This window comes from Macaca thibetana, chromosome 7 (assembly GCF_024542745.1).
Source record: "Macaca thibetana thibetana isolate TM-01 chromosome 7, ASM2454274v1, whole genome shotgun sequence".
NCBI classification, from domain to species: Eukaryota; Metazoa; Chordata; class Mammalia; order Primates; family Cercopithecidae; genus Macaca; species Macaca thibetana.
In genome coordinates this window covers 89,332,810-89,352,544 of record NC_065584.1, presented here as the reverse complement: position 1 = coordinate 89,352,544, position 19,735 = coordinate 89,332,810, and the positions used below count along the sequence as shown (strand labels likewise).

The 19,735-nt window shown below is 45.9% G+C and overlaps 1 protein-coding gene across 5 annotated transcripts in view; it reads left to right on the top strand.

Moving 5' to 3' along the window:
• LRRK1 (leucine rich repeat kinase 1) overlaps window positions 1–19,735 on the top strand; it is a 154,324-nt gene that overhangs the window by 109,803 nt on the left and 24,786 nt on the right. For all 5 annotated transcript variants that reach the window (XM_050799741.1, XM_050799743.1, XM_050799740.1 and 2 more), the window contains 8 exons: window positions 350–479; window positions 1,138–1,250; window positions 1,660–1,874; window positions 4,114–4,278; window positions 5,276–5,448; window positions 6,549–6,669; window positions 6,915–7,074; window positions 8,226–8,502. In XM_050799741.1, the coding sequence (XP_050655698.1) occupies window positions 350–479; window positions 1,138–1,250; window positions 1,660–1,874; window positions 4,114–4,278; window positions 5,276–5,448; window positions 6,549–6,669; window positions 6,915–7,074; window positions 8,226–8,502 (1,354 nt within the window). The remainder of the gene's footprint in view (window positions 1–349; window positions 480–1,137; window positions 1,251–1,659; window positions 1,875–4,113; window positions 4,279–5,275; window positions 5,449–6,548; window positions 6,670–6,914; window positions 7,075–8,225; window positions 8,503–19,735) is intronic.

Sequence of the window (19,735 nt, the reverse complement as noted above, 5' to 3'; positions counted from 1 at the left end):
TGAGTATCACTTCATACCCCCATACATGTAGACCTGCCCCATGCTTTGTAATAGCTGCAATTATTCTATTACTCATTGAACCAACCCTCTGTGGCTGGACACATATGTTGTCATAGATTGTCCTCTACCTCTGCCACTGAGTGTCCTCATTCTCACATCTTTGCCACACATGCATGTAAGGCTGTCTGTAGAATGAGAATTGCTAGGTCGATGAGGTAAGCATTTTGTTTTGATAGGTTTGCCAAAATGCCCTCTGGAGGTTGCATCCATTTATACACCCACCTGGTCACCAAGGTGTGATGGTCCAAAATTATTTTTAAATGCAGTCTGCTTTGCCCTGTCTTTGCAGCATGTGTGCTGGAATTTCCGGCCTTCCTAAGTGAGTCTTTGGAAGTCCTTTGCCTGAACGACAACCACCTCGATGCAGTCCCTCCCTCGGTTTGCCTACTGAAGAGCTTATCAGAGCTCTACTTGGGAAAGTAAGTACACATCTGGAGGGGCCGTGCTGGCTCTGCTGGCCCAGAGAAGCAGAACACCCATCCCTAAACCAACTGGGACACAGAAAGCCAGGCAGAAAGAAGCCATCTACTTTCCAAGAAGCAGTAGTAGGATTTTCAGAACAGGGCTTGATCAAGGAGGTGGGGAGAGAGGAAGATGGAGTAGCGATGCAATGATACACACTTTTGCTACATCACTCGGGCTGTGATAAGGAGAACCACTCAATCATTTATCCTTTCATTACTGAGCTCCCATTGCATGCCAGCTACTGCCAGGGGTTCTAGGCAGTGTGCAAAGCTTGATGAGAACGTAAAATGTTATATTAATATTAAAGTGACATCGCCTTTTCAAGAAGAGGTAGTGATCATCTTTATGGTGATGTAATTAGTAGCAGAGACAGGAAAGCTGGGGGAGGGGACTCAATTCTAAGCCATGGGGATTTGAAGAAGACAGAGCTGCCCTTTTCACCACTGACGCTCCAGGAGAAAGGCTTTGGAATTAGTGTTGAAATCAGGGCCCAAAGTATGGGGTCTGGGGTGCAGGCTGCAGAGGCTGACAGGGGCCACGTGTGTGTGTGCGTGTGCGTGTGTGTGTATGTGTGTGTATGTATTATCTCGTGGTGAGCACATCTGTCTTCAGCAACCCTGGCCTCCGGGAGCTCCCTCCTGAGCTGGGGCAGCTGAGCAACCTCTGGCAGCTGGACACTGAAGACCTGACCATCAGCAATGTGCCTGCAGAAATCCGAAAAGAAGGTAGGGCTTCCGCAGCCCTGTCCCCTGCCATCACCTGCTTGGAAAGGCAACTCCAGTCCACTTGTTAAGTTCTGGGGGTGGAAATAGTTGGTGACCCATGGAGCCCAGCTCCAGGTTCCAGGTTTGGCAAGATGCTATAAAATTGCCCCTAAAGCAATCGTTACCAGAAGGACCAGGTGATAAAACTGTGACCTCCTAGGCAGCAAGGTCTTTGTCCATAGGTTCTTGCCTTTTAGAGTTGACTTTTGGGGTCATTAGTGTCACGCCTTCCCTCCACCTGATCCAGTAGTCCTCCTTAACTGTCCCCACTAAAACACAAAGAAAGAGTTCCTTCACAACAGGATTTGTGTCCTAAGAGATGTAAGCACGTTCCCACACAGCTACCCTTTCCCCTAATGATTCTGCACAGGCCCCAAAGCAATGCTGTGTTACCTGCGTGCTCAGCTGCGGAAAGCAGAGAAGTGCAAGCTGATGAAGATGATCATCGTGGGCCCCCCGCGCCAGGGCAAGTCCACCCTCCTGGAGATCTTACAGACGGGGAGGGCCCCCCAGGTGGTGCACGGAGAGGCCACCATCAGGACCACCAAGTGGGAGCTCCAGAGGCCGGCTGGCTCGAGAGCCAAGGTCAAGGATGGTCGGCGTGCAGACTCCCTGTGGGTGGGAGGGACACCCCTTGGACTCCTTCTCCCTTCTCCCCAGAGAGCCCAGGATTTTCTTGGCCTAGTGTCCAAAGCTCAGGACCTTTGCAGGAGCCACTGTGTACTGTTCCATACCAGCTTCTGCCAAGGGCAGCGAATCATTTCTTAATGTGACTTGTGGTTTTTTCTTTTTCTTTTCTTTTTTTCTTTTTTCTTTTTTTTTTTTTTTTTTTTTTGAGACAGGGTTTCACTCTGTTACTCAGGCTGGATGCATCCTCAACCTCCCCTCAAGTAACGATAACAGGGTGGGAGGATTAAGCGATCCTCCCACCCTGTGTGTTTCTGTTATAGTTACTTGAGGCTCTGGGACAGTGTTTCTTAACCCTGGCTGTCCATTAGATTCCCTTGAGAGGCTTTTAAAGATAGCAATTCCCAGGCCTCACCTCACTGCTCTCTGACCCCAAGGACTCAAGTTCAAGTGGTCTGGGGTAAGGCACCCCCAGGACTGAGAGCTAACCACTGTTGCAGGCAGTGAAACACACCAGCATCTGCCCCCGCCCCCCGCGCGCCCTGAGGAGGCTAAAAGCACTCCGGGACTTACTGCCCTGCCCTCCCTGACACCTGCTTTCACCCCAGATTCTGAAAAGTCCTGTTTCTAAGCCCTACTTAAAATGAATCCATCACTGCTTGAACCCGGGAGGTGGAGGTTGCAGTGAGCCAAGATCATGCCACTGCACTCCAGCCTGGTGACAGAGCAAGACTCTGTTCCAAAAAAAAATTGAATCCATCCATAAACCTCTTAATCATCCTGCTTTCCATTCAGTGCCAGGCAAATGGAAATGAACATTTTCCTGTTCATGAAACAGAGAAAAGAGCCCACAGACTATTGGTGGGAACTCCATCCCTGGAATAGAGCAGGGGCAGTTAGCCCTTTCTCTGAGCTCGGGGAACGAACACACATAGATAAGGCCATCCTCATCAACTGTATTTGGATTTCTGCCACCCTGTGGTTTCTCAGGATCCAAGGAGCAAGGAGGCTGCTTCATTGTGGAAAACTGAGGAGGCTTGAGATCCAGATGTTCCATGATTTTCCCCCAAAGCTCCCATGCTCAGTGCCAGCGTCTTCCTCACACAACCCCTTTCCAAACCTGGTTTGAGAAAGTAGGCATTTAAGCTGTGCATCTATTCTAACATGGACTCAGACGCTGATCCTCTAAAGGATGAAGCGCTGCCTGTTGGGGCCAGAACAGTCAAACACGACAATCAATGCCAGGCCAATCCTAGAACATTCCAAGAGCAAATCTAGCTGACTCAGTCTGAAGGTTCTCTCCAGGAACCAGAATCCTCTGCATTCTCTCCTGCTTTGCCTTTTTCTTAACAATTACGCAATCTCATTTCTTGTCTTAGCTTCCTCTAGCTGAGGCCTGAGAGGTGAATTCATGCTTCTATTTTTCCTGACCTTCAGCCCCCACTTCCTTTCTGTGATGATTAAAGGCCCCCCACGCTTTAGTGGAAGGACGATCCTGTGAAGGCTGAGCCCGCAGCTCTCTGCGTGGCCGGCCTTAGCTTGTTGAGAACAGCTGTTTTCATCTTCATACAAAACCAGGTCAGCACGCTGTGTCTTGGAGGCTGACGCTGCCTCACAGAGATGACTCCTTGCTGTAGAAAACTGCAGCCTTAGCTTCTAGGGCCAGACTCTTACCTCATGCAATGATAGAGAAACCACCGTTTACACAGCCGTTCCCGGCAGCCTGACAGCTCATCTTTTGTTTGATTCCCACAGGGTGGGAGGGAGTTTCCCAGCATCCTTGGTGGGCGCCAACCTCTGACCCCCACAAGTTCAGAGGCCCATCTCCTCCTCTTGCCCTGGCACACAGGGAGGCTGAACCCCAGTGCAAGCCATGACATCAGAGCACAGCTTCCTCCCACAGGGCATCCCCTACCCATCTGCAGGCCAGACGGAGCCAGGCCCTCTGACGTCTGTCCAGGGCCTGGCCTCTGCTCTGCTAGGAGTAGACAGAAGTCCCACTCCCATGCCACTGGGCCCCTGTCCCTCGCCCCGATAACTGCTTCCTAAGAAACTATAGGGTGTCCAGAACTTTTCCACGGTTGTTTTTTTTCAGACCCCCAAGTACAGCTTCCAGAGTTATCAGTTGTCTCTCTTTGATTGACTGAAGCCTTTGTCTCTAAAATGCCTCCCTGTCAATGCCCTGTTGCTCAAGTAGGTTGAGTCTGTGGAGTTCAACGTCTGGGACATCGGGGGACCGGCCAGCATGGCCACTGTCAACCAGTGCTTCTTCACAGACAAGGCCCTGTATGTGGTGGTCTGGAACCTGGCACTGGGGGAGGAGGCCGTGGCCAACCTCCAGTTCTGGCTGCTCAACATCGAGGTGAGGACACCAGACGCCAGCCCTGCCATTTCAGTTCCCAGAGCTTCGCAGATCCGACTGCTTTTCTCAAGCATCCCCTCTACTGAGAAAAAAAGGAGCTATGTTCCACGGAGGTCCCCAGAACCGTGGTCCTGCTTGCTTTTCGCAATGAGGCACTTGAAACCTTTCTCTGCTGAGGGCTGGTGGTGCTCTTGTAATTTCCCTGCTTTCCTTAAATTTAGGAACCCCCACCCTTGGATCCAAAGGGGAGCAGGGTTCTCTTCCCATTATAAAGATGTCCTTGTCTCCCTGCCTCTGATGGCTGCTGTCATGTCTGAAGGGTCGGAAATCCCTTCTCACAAGTCCAACTCAGCACCCTCTGCAGAGGAGGTCACAGAACCCCATAGACACCCCTCAATGCAACGGTCTCTCGGGGTTTACAGAGAATGAGGAGCACAGGTGCTGCCTGGGCTGACATTCCTATAGCGGTCTGTTTTGCATTACTATAAAGGAATGACTGAGACTGAGTAATTTATGAAGAAAAGAGGTTTATTTGGCTCACAGTTCCACAGACTATACAAGCATGGCTTCAGCATCTGCTTGGCTTTTGGTTAGGCCTCAGGAAGTTTTTAGTCATGGCAGAAGAGAAGGAGAGCCAGCATGTTACATGGTGAGAGAGGGAGCAGGAGAGAGAGGAGGAAGAGCCAGGCTCCTTTTCACAATCAGCTCCTCTGTGAACTGACATAGGGTGAATGCATTCATTACTGCAGGAGGGCACCAAGCCATTCATGAGGGATCTACCTCCATGACCCAACCTCCCATCAGGCCTCACCTCCAACACTGGGGATCACATTTCAACATAAGATTTGGAGGAGAAAAACATCCAAACCATCTCAAGGCTGCAGATTGGTGGCTGAGCAAGGGCTGTGGCATTCAGGGTCAGCACAGCTGGGAGCTCTGTCCTGTCCCTTGTTCAGTGAACAGAGACGATACTCAGCCGTGGGGTTCTCTGTTGCAGGCCAAGGCCCCAAATGCCGTGGTGCTGGTGGTCGGGACACACCTGGATTTAATTGAAGCCAAGTTCCGTGTGGAAAGGATTGCAACGCTGCGTGCCTATGTGCTGGCGCTCTGCCGCTCCCCCTCCGGCTCCAGGGCCACAGGCTTCCCAGACATCACCTTCAAACACTTACAGTGAGTGCCCAGCCTCTAGCAGCTCCCGCCTTCATGTGGGTGCCAGTCGCTGATCCTTCCTGGGATCTGCTTACAGAGAGCTCCTGAGGCTGGGTGGGGCTAGGCCCCTTCCCTGGCCAAGGGGGGGCAGTCCACAGAGCTGACCCAGCCTTGGAGAGGGTGAAGACCTACCAGACGGCTGGCTGGGTGAGGCCTGGAGATGCCCCCTCTTTGCTTCCTTTCTGCCCTGTCCCCGCCCCAAGGGCCAGTGCTGAAACTGCATGGTGCCCATTGAACCAGGTGACTGAACATGGGCACCACCCATCCAATTGCTGCCCATCTCATTTTTTGATCACTGATCAAGGACAGACCCTGGGGAGGGAGGACCTAGCCCTTGCCTTTGGTCTGAGTGGTCCTGATAGCAGCCTTTGAGTTAAAAAAGGCCAAGAGTTGGGAGGGGCTTTCGGGTGGGCATCACGACGTGTCCATGCAGATAAGTTCAATTGCCCTGGGCTGACCTCCTGTCACTGGTTGTGGGGATTGTTTGCCACCTTGTAGATGAAGAAGCTGAGGTTCAGCAAATTGTGTGCCCTAATGGGAGTAAAATATACTGCACATTGCATTAGCTGCCCTGGCAGCTCTCAGATTCCCTCGCCCGGGGTGGAGCGTCACGGGTATTGGTGCGTGGGTCAGCCTGGGACACATTGGCCTGGCTCGGAATACGGGATGAGGCTGTCAGGAATTATTGCTTTGACCTTGAGAAAGTCCCATAGGGTCTGTGATAAGAGGAGCCCTGGCTCTGGGTCAGAACCTGAGACCAGCCTGCGTGAGCCTGTGCCTGCCCAGCTTGTGCCCTTGGGGGTGTCAATGTACCTCTGCACCTCACTTTCCTTCTCTGTGAAGTGCCATGTTTAGTCTAGGAAGACAGACTAAAGCGACAGTGTGGGGCACCCAGCACAGTGATTTGCACAAAGCAAGGCCTCAGTAAACTTCTTGTGTTGTCTTTCATGAGTTCTCCAGACTTGCCAGCATTCAGGACAAACCTCTTGGGAAAACAGAGAAGCTGCAGCACTTCCTCGGAGTGGGGCACGATGAGTAAAGACGGGTCTTTTTGCACACAGTGAGATTTCCTGCAAGAGCCTGGAAGGCCAGGAAGGGCTGCGGCAGCTGATCTTCCACGTCACGTGCAGCATGAAGGACGTGGGCAGCACCATCGGCTGCCAGCGACTGGCAGGGAGGCTGGTGGGTACCTCGCTCGTCCAGCTTAAACCAGTAGGCCTGCTTCCCATTGTTGGGGATCCTCACTTCCCCTCTCTCCTGTGAAGCCCATGTCCATGTGGCAAGGCTCAGTGGTTCTTGGTGAGGGAGGGTCAGGATGGAAGATAGTGGGTGGAAATGTCCCACCCACTCAGGCCACAGGGGCCAGGCAGGATCTGCCCCAGCTGGCGGGCATGCCTCAGGAATTGCCTCGTCCGTCTGTCCCCCAGATCCCCAGGAGCTACCTGAGTCTGCAGGAGGCCGTGCTGGCAGAGCAGCAGCGCCGCAGCCTGGACGACGACGTGCAGTACCTGACGGACAGGCAGCTGGAGCAGCTGGTGGAGCAGACGCCCGACAATGACATCAAAGACTACGAGGACCTGCAGTCGGGTGGGTGGGGCTGGGGTGGGCGGCAGGGTGCCCGTGAAAAATGGAACTGTCTGTACTTCAGCCTGGCCCTCAGCAATGAATGAGAGACCGATAATCAGCCTATGTTTCTGTCTTCCATCCCCCTCCCCTTCCTTCTTCCCTCTCACCCTTCTTTCCTTGGAGGTAGAGAACACAAACAGCTACTCTACACCAGCATTGTGTTGGCCACAAGGGCAGACATATAAACTGATGGACTGGTCCATGCCCTCCAGGGCTGACGTTCAGTCAGGGAGACAGAGGTCAAACAGTTACAATCGATTCTCATTAGCCACAGGACTTATGTTCTGTAAAGTCACCATGATCACTGAAATAGCAAATACTAAACCAGTGCTCCTAGGAGAGACGCAGGGTTCAGCTCCTGCAAGCCTCTGGTCAGAACATTCTCATCAGCCCATCAATACAGAACCTTGTTTTATGTGTGTTGCTGCTTAAAGACACTGTACTTAATATATAGTGTTGATTTGTTGGCATTGAACTCATGGTTAACAGTACTGTTGCTCATTCCTGAACAAAACTTATCTAACACACAGGTTTTCTCCATAAGGCACATCGCAGCCTTCTCACGCTTAGGGAACTACACAGCGCTTCAGCACTTCACTTGGGACCATTTTAAACAGTGAAAGCATCAACAAAAAGCACAAAAATTCAAAAAACATGGCACTGACATAGACCACTAAGCAGGCCCCTGTTTTCAGCACGAGAGTTGAGAGTGTTGCCCTGTTCAGCCTCCGCTGGGAATGTGCACATTGGTCAATGCAAACTTTTCACCACTCAGCACATGTCTGCAAACAACCACAGGAGCATTGATTTGGGGGTCGCAGATAAATTTTAGTAAGAAGGCAAATTTGCAAAGGCGGAATCCACAAATAATGAGGATCAACTGTAGTTACCGAGGTGGCCATTAGCCTAGGACTTTGGCAAGAGTTACCAGGGGCCACCAGGGCACCTGTGATCAGGCTGCCAACCCGCCTGAAGGGTCCAGCATGTGGGGCATGTTGGTTTCTTCCTAGGAAGAATTTGTGACCTGGGTCCCCTTGGAAAGTAAGGCCACCCCAGAGTCCCTTTCGCTCCTTTGTCTAACTGCTGCTTCCTCCTCTCCTTGCCTGGGGCAGCCATCAGCTTCCTTATAGAAACTGGCACCCTGCTACACTTCCCAGACACCAGCCACGGCCTGAGGAACCTCTACTTCCTCGACCCTATTTGGCTGTCCGAATGTCTGCAGAGGATCTTTAACATTAAGGGCTCCCGGTCAGTGGCCAAGAATGGGGTGATCAGAGCAGAAGACCTCAGGATGCTGCTGGTGGGGACTGGCTTCACACAGCAGACGGAAGAGCAGTACTTCCAGTTCCTGGCCAAGTTTGAGATCGCCCTGCCCGTCGCCAATGACAGGTGAGGATACAACTTACCATGCCAGGCTGTGCAGGTTGCTCCCCGAAAGAGGGATTTGGGGTCTGGAGCCACTGGTGGCCTGAACAAGATTTCCAGGGATCAGTGCTGCCACTGCTGCCCCCTAGGGACAGGCCAGCACCTGATGACCTGCCTGCCTGGCCTGGGTCAGCGGGACAGTGAGCACAGCTGGCCACTCCCTCCTGTGCCCCGGGGTTCTCTGTTCAGGGAGTTAAAAGAAATCCACTTATTGAAAAAGTGTAGGAAAACGTGAAAGGATGTCATTAAAAATAATTTGTGGGAATTTCACTTTACAGAGGCTTGATTGCTTGGTTATTTGGTAAATGAGAATGAGTGGCCAGTTAGGTGGCTCACACCTGTAATCCCAACTCTTTGGGAGGCCGAGGCGGCCAGATCAATTGAGGTCAGGAGTTCAAGACCAGCCTGACCAACATGGTGAAACCCCGTTTCTACTAAAAATACAAAAATCAGCCAGGCGTGGCAGTGTGTGCCTGTAATCCTAGCTACTTGGGAGACTGAAGCAGGAGAATTGCTTGAACCCAGGAGGCAGAGGTTGCAGTGAACAGAGATCACACCTCTGCACTCCAGCCTGGGCAACAGAGCGAGACTCCTCAAAAAAAAAAAAAGAGTGACTGACTAGGATGTACGTGCTAATTACACAGCCTAGTTCAAAATGCAGTCCAACATGATTAAATCATGAGAGCAACATGATCAACTACTCCAGGGTGGATGGTCCGAGGGTCAAATAGAGGCACTCCATATAGTAGCTAATCATCGCCTCTTTCTGTGGACTTCTCCTGGATCTTTAACATACCCAGGCCTCACCAGTCCTAAACTGCAAACAAAACAAATGAGCCTCTCTCCTCCTTTTCCTCCTTTCCTTGCTCCCCAGCATCTGCTGCTCCTCATCACTTTGTGCTGGTGGCCAGGCAGCCCTCTAGGTGCCACCAGGTACCCCTCCTGTCCTCTGCTGACCCTGCCCCAAGTACTGACCCTCCCCTCTGGAGGGCCTTCTCCATGAGGGGACCCTGCCACCCTCCCTTCCAGCCTCCAGTGTCCTCAGCAGGCCCCTCCCCTGCACTTTGCCCAAGCCATCAATTCAGCTGCCTTGGTCCTTCATGCCCCAAAGGAAGAATTCCCAGATTTTCAGCAGGGCCCAGCATCCAGAGGCTCAGGCCTGGGCTTCCAAATTGCTCCCACCTGGAAATCTGGCATGGCGACTGACGCATCACGTCTGAGACACCTGCGTTCTCTCCTCTGCTGTCTGGTCCCACCGATCACCTTCCCCCACCCCCCACCCATGGAACCGTGCTCAGGGAGGGGCACTCTAGGCTCGAAATTCCTCCCTGTATCCGTGACACCCATCCTCACCCCACCTGCCATGATATGGCCCTGTCATCTCCCAGTGAAACAATTCTGTTGACTGGCCCTTTCCTCCTTGTGACACCCACACCTGCTTCTGTTTTTGTTTGTTTGTTTACAGTTTTAGAGACTTTTTTCCATACGTTATTGGGGCACAGTTGGTATTTGGTTACTAAGTCCTTTAGTAGTGATTTGTGAGATTTTGGTGCACCCATCACCTGAGCAGTATACACTACACCCTATTTGTGGTCTTTTATCCCTTGCCCACCTCCCACTCTTCCCCACAAGTTCCCAAAGTCCATTGTATCATTCTTATGTCTTTGCATCCTCACAGCTTAGCTCCCACATATCAGTGAGAACATATGATGTCTGGTTTTCCGTTCCTGAGTTACTTCACTTAGAAGAGTCTCCAATTTCATCCAGGTCACTGCAAATGCTGTTAATTCATTCCTTTTTATGGCTGAGTAGTGTTCCATCATAGGTGAGGTTTACTTACAGTGAAATGCCCAGATCGCTAGTATTCAAAACAATGACTTTTGACAAATGCATACAACTGTGCAACCAGCACCTGCCTGAAGATACAGAATGTTCCTGTCATACTGGAAGTCCCCCCACACTCCCTTCCAGTTATTTCCCATCCATATCAGCACCAGCACTCTGATTTCTAGCATCAGAGCCTAGTGTTTCCTGTTCTTGAACTTCTCAACTGCACAGAGTCACACGATATGGTCTCTAATTGGCTTCTCCCACTAAACATCATGCATTTGAGATCCATCCATGCAGTTGTGTGTATCAGGGGTTTTTCTTTCTGTTACTGAGTAGCATTCCATTGTATGGCTTTACCACAATTTGTTTATCCACTCACCTGTTGATAGACATTTGGATGGTTTCCAGCTTTGGGCTATTATGAATAACACTGCTGTAAACTGTCTTAAGTCTTTTTGTAGACACAGTTTTCATTTCTCTTGGGTCAAAACTAGGAGCGGAATTGCTGGGTCATAGAGTGTAAGTTTAATTTTATGAGAAATCACCAGGCTGTCCCCCAAGAGATTGTATGCTCCTCCAAGAGACTGTACACTCCATTTCCTCCCCAATATTTGTTGTCTGTAGCTTTTTCTGATTTTAGCTATTCCAGTGGATGTGAACTTGTACTTGACTGTGGCTTTACATTTTCTTCATGATTAATGAGGTCGAACACCTTTCATGAGCTTATTGGCCATTGGCATATCTTCTTTTGTGTAGTGTCTATTCAAGTTTTATGCCTATTTTAGGATTACAATGTTTTCCTTTTTGGTGCTGATATGTACTTCTTTATATCTTCTGGATACAAGTTATTTCTCAGATATATGATTTGCAAATATTTTATCCCAGTCTATGACTTGCTTTTTTTATATTAATGAAGTCTAACTTTTTAATTTTGTGATTATTGCTTTTTGTTTCATCTTTAAGAAATATTTGCTTATACTATGATCTTGACAATCTTTCTATATTTTTCTTCTAGAAGGTTTGTAGTTTAGCTTTTACTTCCAGGTCTATAATCTATGTCAAATTAATTTCTGTATATGGGGTGAAGTAGGGGTCGAGGTCCATTTTTTCCTATATGTTATCCCGTTGTTCCAGAACCATTTGTTGAAAAGACTTTCCTTTCCCCCATTGAATTACCTTGATTTCTTTATCAAAAATCAGTTGTGTGGGCTTATTTCAGGACTGTATTTCGTTCCACTAATATATGTGCCTATCCTTATGCCAGTGCCAAACTCTACTGATTATTGTAGCTTTAGAGTAAGAACTCGAAATCAGGTTGCATGAACCTTTTGTATTAGTTTCCTGTGATTGCTGTAAGATACCATGAATGTGGCATCTTAAAACAACACACATTTTTTCCCTTACAGTTCTGGTGGCCAGAAGTCCAAAATAAGTTTCCCTGGTCCAAAGTCAAGGGGTCAGCAGGATCATGCTGCCTTTGGAGGCTCTAGAAGAAAATCCATTTTCTTATCTTTTCCAGTCTCTAGAGCTGCATTTCTTAGCTCACATTTCTTTTATCGATATGTAATATTTTACATATTTATGGGGTACATGTGAGTTGTTTTTACATGCATAGAATGTGGAATGATCAAGTATTTGATCATTTGGGGTATTTGGGGTATTCATCACCTTGAGTATTTATCCTTTCTATGTGTTGGTATCATTTCAAGACCTGGCTTCTAAATACTTTGAAATATACAATATATTCTTGCTAACTATAGTCACCCTAGTCTGCTATTGGCCATTAGAACTTACTTCTAACTGTATGTCTGCACCCATTCACCAACCTCTCTTCATCTCTCCCTCCCACTGTCACACCCTTCCTAGCTTCTGGTATCTGTCATTCTGTTTTCTATCTTCATGAGATCAGGCTTTTTAGCTCCCACATACGAGTGGCAGCATGCAGTATTTGTCTTTCTTTGCCTGGTTTATTTCATTTAATGTAATGACTTCCAGTTTCATCCATGTTGCTGCAAATGACATGATTTCATTCTTTTTTATGGCCAAGTAGTATTCCATTGTGTATATGGATCTTTCTTTATCCATTTGTCCGATGGACACTTAGGTTGGTTCCTTATCTTTGCTATTGTGAATAGTGCTGCAATAGATAAGGGAATCCAGGTATCCCTTTTATACCTCATTTCTTTTCCTTTGTATAAATATCCACTACTGGGATGGCTGGATTTTATGGTAGTTCTATTTTTAGTTTTTTGAGAAATGACCATACTGTTTTTCATAGTGGCTGTACTAATTTACATTATAGCCAATAGCATATAAGAGTTTTCTTTTCTCTGCATCCTCACCAGCATCTGTTATTTTTTGGTTTTCTAATAGTAGCCATTCAACTGGGGTTATATGATATCTCATTATGCTTTTGATTTGCATTTCCCTGATGATTTGTGGTGTTGAGCATTTTTCATATACCTGTTGGCCATTCATATGTCTTCTTTTGAAAAACATCTATTCATATTCTTTGCCCTCTTTTAATGAGATTATTTGGGTTTTATTGAGTTGTTTGAATTTCTTGTAAATTGTGGATATTAGTTCCTTGTTGGATGAATACTTTGCAAATATTTTCTCTCATTCAATAGGTCTCTTCACTCTGCTCATTGTTTCCTATGCAGTGAAGAAGGCATTTCGTTTAACATAGTACCATTTGTCTATTTTTGTTTTAGTCGTTTGTGTTTTCGAGGTCTTAGCCATAAAACCTTTGCCTAGACCAATGTCCTAAAGTGCTTTCCCTGTTTTCTTCTAGTACTTTATAGTTTTGGGTCTTAAATTTAAGTCTTTAATCCGTTTTGAGTTAATTTTTGTATGTGGTGAGAGATAGCGGTCTAGTTCCATTCTTCTCCTTATGGATATCCAATTTTCCCAGCACCATTTATTAAAGAGGGTATATTTTCCCCACTGTATGTTCTTGGCACCTTTGTTGAGAATCAGTTGACTGTAAATATGTGGATTTATTTCTGGGTTCTCTATTTTGTTCCATGAGTCTATGTGTCTATTTTTATACTGATATCATGCTGTCTCGGTTACTATAGCTTTGCAGTATATTTTGAAGTCAGATAGTATGATTCCTCCAGCTTTGTTCTTTTTGCTCAGGATTGCTTTAGCTATTCAATCTCTTGTTTGGTTCCATATGAATTTTAGAATCCATTATTGATCTGTTTAGGTTTACTTTTTATTCCTGATTCAGTTTGGGTAAATTTTTATGTTTCTAGGAATTTGCCGTTGTTTTTTTTTTTTCCTAGGATTTCCAGTTTGTTAACATACAATTCTTCATAATAGTCTCTGATTATCTTTTGTATTTCTGTGGTATCAGTTATAATGTCTCCTTTTTCATTACCAATTTTGGTTATTTGGGTCTTTTCTCTTCTTGGTTACTCTAGCTAGTGATTTATCAATTTTGTTTATCTTTTTGAAGAATCGACTTTTCATTTCATTGATCCTTTGTATTGTTTTTTAAGTCTGTATTCCATTTTATTTCTCCTCCGACCCTTATTTATTATGTGATCTCTTTCCTTCTGCTGATTTTAGGTTTGGTTTGTAAATGTCTGTAAGGTCCTTTTGGTCTCAAGTCATTTAAATCCAACTTTTTTTGATGAGTTTCTGTCTAGATGATCTGTCTAATGCTGAGAGTGGTGTGTTTAAGTGCCATAATATTATAGTATTGGAATCTATCTCTCTCTTTAGATCTAGTAATACTTGCTTTATGAATCTGGGTGCTCCAGTGTTGGGTGCATATATACTGATATTGTTATATTCTCTTGTTGGATTGATCCCTTTGTCATTATATAATGACCTTCTTTGTCTTTTTACTGTTTTTGACTTAAAGTCTGTTTTGTCTGATATAAGTATAGTGATGTCTGCTTGCATTTGGCAACCATTTGCATGGAACATCTTTTTGCAATGCTTTACCTTCGGTCTGTATGTGTCTTTACAGGTAAAGTGAGTTTCTTATTGGTAGCATATAATTGAATTATGTTTTTTAATCCATTCAGCCAGTGTATACCTTTTAAGTGGAGAATTTATCCATTTACATTCAAGGTAATTATTAATATATGAGGTTTTGTTCTTGTCCTATTGTTAATTATTTTCTGGTTGTTTTTATGTATTCTTTATTCCTTTATTTGTCTCTTATTGCTTATCACTGTGGTTTGGTCATTTTCTGTGGTAGTACCATTTGAGTCCTTTCTCTTCCTCATTTGTGTGTTTGCTTTACCAGTGATTTTTATACTTTTGTATGTTTTCATGATGTTAAATGTCATTTTTCTTTTTGCTTCCAGGTTAAGGATCCCTTGAGCAGTTCTTGTAGGGCCAGTCTATTAGTGATATAAGGTTTCTGCTGAGAAATCTGCCATTAGTCTAATGGAGTCTCTTAGGTGACTAGATTCTTTTCTATTGCTGTTTTTAGAATTCTCTTTTTGACTTTAGACAGTTTGACTGTAATGTGCCATGGAGAAGAACTTTTTGCATTATCTCTGTTTGGGGATCTCAGAGCCTCCTGTATCTGGATGTGTAAATACCCTGCTAGACTTAGGAAGTTTTCATCTCTTATTTTGTTAAACAGGTTTTCCTAACCCTTTCATTCTTTCTTCACCTTCTGGGACTCCAGTAATTTAAACACTTGGTTGCTTTATGGTGTCCCATATATCACAAAGGCTTTACTCATTATTTTCTTCATTTTTCTTTATTTTTGTCTAACTCTGTTATTTCATAAGACCTGTCTTCAAGTTCTGAGATTATGATTCTGCTAGATCTAGCCTATTATCAAAGCTTTTGAATGTATTTTATATTTCACTCAATGAATTCTTCAGTCCCAGAATTTCCATTTGGTTTTTTAAAATGATATTAATATCTATCTCTTTGGTAAATTTTTCATTTGCATCCTGCATTGTTTTTCTGATTTCTTTGTATTATTTTTCAGAATTCTTTTCTATCTCACTGAGCTCCTTTAGTATCAGAATTTTTAATTATTTTTCCAGGATTTTATAAATTTGTTCTTGATTGAGTTGTATGGCTGGAGAATTATTGTGTTCCTTTGGAAGTGTTGTATGTCCTTGCTTTTTCATGTTTCCTGTGTGCTTACATTGATGACTGTGCATCTGGTGTAAGAGTTACTTCTTCCAGTATTTGAATTTGCTTTCATAGGGGAGAACTTTCTCCCGAAGATGCATCTATGGTGTTGGTTCAGTAGGGCACTTTGACTTTCATTCTACATAGATGCAGTAGTGTAATCTGTATGATTTCTTTGGCTATAAACAATGTCAGTGGTATCTGTGATTTCCTCAGTGATTTACGGTGCCATTGTTAGTGGAGCTTGTGGAGAAGTTTTGCTGGGGACAGGGATGCAGTTGGGTCAGTCTTTGGGCCCCAGTGGTGGCAGCAGGCATGCCTGTCTTTGGACCCCAGGGTGGTACACACTGGCACCAGTGTTAGAGGGTCCAGGCAGGCCTATTCTTGGGCTTCCAGGAGGCTTACTTGGATGTTGGTAGTGGTATCAGTGAGCCAGTAGGTGGGTGGATTCTTGGGTCCCTAGGCAGCTGGCATGATGTGGGTAATGGCAGTGGGAGTGGCTGGATAACCCTGTAGGTCCCAAGCAGTGCACACTTGTATGGGCAGTGGCTGCAATGGGCTGGTTGGGCTTGTGCATAGGGCCATGGGTGACACGTGCAAGTAGGTACCAGCTGTAGTGGTAAGAGCAGAGTTGGTAGGCCCAACCTTTGGCCCTCAGGAGAAGTGTTCAGGTACCACTGATGGTGGACTGAGTTGGGCAGTCCCTCAGCCCTAGTCCATGTGCTCTGGCACAGGGGCCAGGGGACATGAAGCCAGGCCAGGTGGGCTTGTTTTCAGGCCCCTCAATGGTGTGTACAGGTACCAGCCATGGTAGGCAGGAGTGGAGTGATCCCCAGACCAGCAATGGAATGCTCAGGCTGGGGACATCAGTGGTCACACTGCTGCCCTGCCACTGGGGAGGGTGGGCCACCTTCAGTGGCAACAGATTAGGCCGGTGGGTGGGGAATACATGTCACCACACCTTGGCCTTAAGGTGGTAGCCTATGCTTCACTCACACCTCAGCCCCAGGGGTAGCAGCCCACATTTCCCTTGCACCTCAGCCCCAGCACCTCTGGGCTCCAGGACAGTACACAGTCAGTTGGGGACAGGGCTGTAAAATGGCTCCTTGTAGTCCAGGTGCGGTGGCTCATGCCTGTAATCCCAGCATTTTGGTAGGCCGAGGCAGGCAGATCACAAGGTCAGGAGATTGAGACCATCCTAGCTAACACAGTGAAACCCCATCTCTACTAAAAATACAAAAAATTAGCTGGGCGTGGTGGTGGGCACCTATAGTCCCAGCTACTCAGGAGGCTGAGGCAGGAGAATGGCATGAACCCGGGAGGTGGAGTTTGCAGTGAGCCGAGATCACGCCACTACACTCCAGCCTGGGTGACAGAGCGAGACTCCATCTCAAAATAAAATAAAATAAAATAAACAATAACAACAACAACAACAAAAAAAGGCTCCTTATAGATTTCTTAAAGAACTAAAAGTAGATTACCATTTGATCCAGCAATCTCACTACTGGCTATCTACCCAGAGGAAAAGAAGTCATTATGCAAAAAGATACTTGCACACATATGTTTATAACAGCACAATTCATAATTGCAAAAATATGGAACCAGCCCAAATGTGCATCAATCAACAATTGGATCAAAAAAATTGTGGTATATATATACCATAGAATACTACTCAGCCATATAAAGGAATAAAATAATGGCAATTGCAGCAACCTGGATGAATTAGAGACCATTATTCTAAGTGAAGTAACTCAGGAGTGGAAAACTAAACATTGTATGTTCTAAGTTATAAGTGGGAATTAAGCTATGAGGATGCAAAGGCATAAGAATAATACAATAGACTTCGGGGACTTGGGGGAAAGGGTGGGAGGGGATGAGAGATAAAAAAACTATACATTGGGTACAGTGTACACTGCTCGGGTGATGGGAGCCCCAAAATCTAAGAAATCACCGCTAAAGAACTTTATCATGTAACTAAACACCACCTGTTCCCCAAAGCCCTATTGAAATTAAAAATTAAAATGTAAATAAAATGCCTCCTTAGTGTGGCTGCTCAGGTCTCAGAGAGTGTGAGACTTAGAGCGAGCACCCTCAGAGCAGTGCCATTGCACAATCTCCCATCAGTTAGCTTCAGGGCCCACAAAGGGCGAGGGGCTCTCCTGTGCCTTGGATTTTAGGAGTCCAGAGTAGGAATGTGGACCACTGGGGATCTCTCACTTACCTTTTCCCCACATTGGGGAATCTCTCTCAGCTCTCAGCCTAGCAGGCTGCCTTGCTTCCTTCTCCTTCTTTGCCTTAGGTATTTCCTGTCACTTTTCTGTCAAATTCCAGTGTTCCCTCTTGGATGATCTATTCAACATGCGATTATCTACTCACTATTTTGCCTCTTCTCAGTGTCGGAGGCAAGTCTGAAATGCCTCTAGTCAGCCATCTTGAAGCCGTCCCTCCCAGCAGCATGGCACCCTGCTCCAGTGACCATCTTGCCTTCTTCTGTGCAAATCTCTTTCTTCCCCCTATCCTTTAAGGACACTTGTGGCTGCACTTAAGGCCCACCCAGATAATCTGGGATCTCTCCCCCATTTCAAAGTCCATAACTTAATCACATCGACAAAGTCTCTATTTCCATGTAAGGTAACAATCACAGTTCTAGGGTTTAGAACCTGGATATTTTGGGGCTCATTATTCAGCACATGACACCCTCCAATTTTGTTCTTCTGTTTCAAGATTATTTTGGATTATTCTAGATCCTTTGCATTTTCATTTAAGTTTAGAATCAGCTTGTCTGTTTCTACCACAAAAAAAAAAAAAACTGTTGTGATTTTTTATGGAGATTACATTGAATCTATAGATCAAAGAGAGCTGACATCTTAGGAATATTGGATCTTCCAATATGAACATGGTATATCTCTTCATTTATTTTGGTTTTTAAAAAGTTTCTCTCAATAATTGTTTGTTTTCAGCATTCAGATTTTCTGCGTCTTTTGTTAAATTTGTGTCTACATAATTTATGTTCTCCGAGATGGGTAAATGACATATCTTCTAATTTGATTTCCTTTTTTGTTGTTGTTGTTGCTGGTATACAGAAATATAATTTATTTTTAAATATTTACCTTATATCCAAAAACCTTGCTAAATTCACCTATTAGCTCCAGTAGATTTTTCAGGATTTTCTAAGTATGCTTCTTTTTTGAAAAAAAAGACAGTTTTACTTTTTTCATTCTAATCTTTGCATGTTTTTTTGCTCTTTTTGCCTGGTTGCATTGGCTTGGATCTCTAGCGAAGGCTTAAATAGAAGGGATGAGAGAAGACATCATTATGTGTGATCTCAGGGGAAAGCATTCAGTCTTTCAAGTGTGGTGTTTTCTACAGAACTTTGTTATCCGTGGAAACTTTATCACATTGAGGAAGTTCCCTTTTATTCCCAGTTTGCTGAAAGTTTTTATCATAAATGGACCCTGAATTTTGTCCCCCAAAAATGCTTGTTCTGCCTCCGTTGAGCTAATTTTTTTCTTCAGTTATTTTTCTGTTACATGAATATGTTGACTGATTTTCAAATGTTAAACCAACCTTGTGTTCCCAAGATTCATACCAAAAACATCACGGAGCACCTCTTCTGTGTGCCACCACACGTCATGCTGGGGTGCCTGGGGACAGAGAATGCTCCCCGCCCTCTCTAAGCACACTCCAACAAGGAGAGCAGCAGGAAAGCCATGGGACACTGCCACTGTAAGAGGGCCGTGTGAGAGACCCAGGATGCATGAGATGAAGTAGAAAAAGCAGAAAGAAACAGCAGGCATGGCCCGGGGCCTCCTGTATGGGGAACAAACACTGAGCAGATAGAGAAGCAAGGAATGTTCAGATGTGAAGGACACTCTGATGAAGAGGCATCTAGCGAGAGGTTGGGAATGTCCTTTCACCCAAGACCTGCAAGGCTGAAAAGGCCTCCTGCTTCACCACCTGTGTCTGCCGCGTCATCTGCACAGCCCCTGTCTACCTTCACCAGCCCTGCCAAGAGGGGATCCTTTCTCCTCCCATTGTATGCCCATGTGTCAGAGCGTGTATGTCAGAGCTGAGACTTGCGCCCCTATGCTTGGGCCATGGGCTGTCATTGAATTTTCTTATAGTTTAGGGAGTCTCTTCCAGAAAGTTCTAAGGACATTTATTGTACCGAAATCGGTTTAAGATTAGAAGAACTGAAGGCAAAACTTTTACTGGGAAAGAGTCCAGCATCTGCACACCCAGGGGGCTGTCC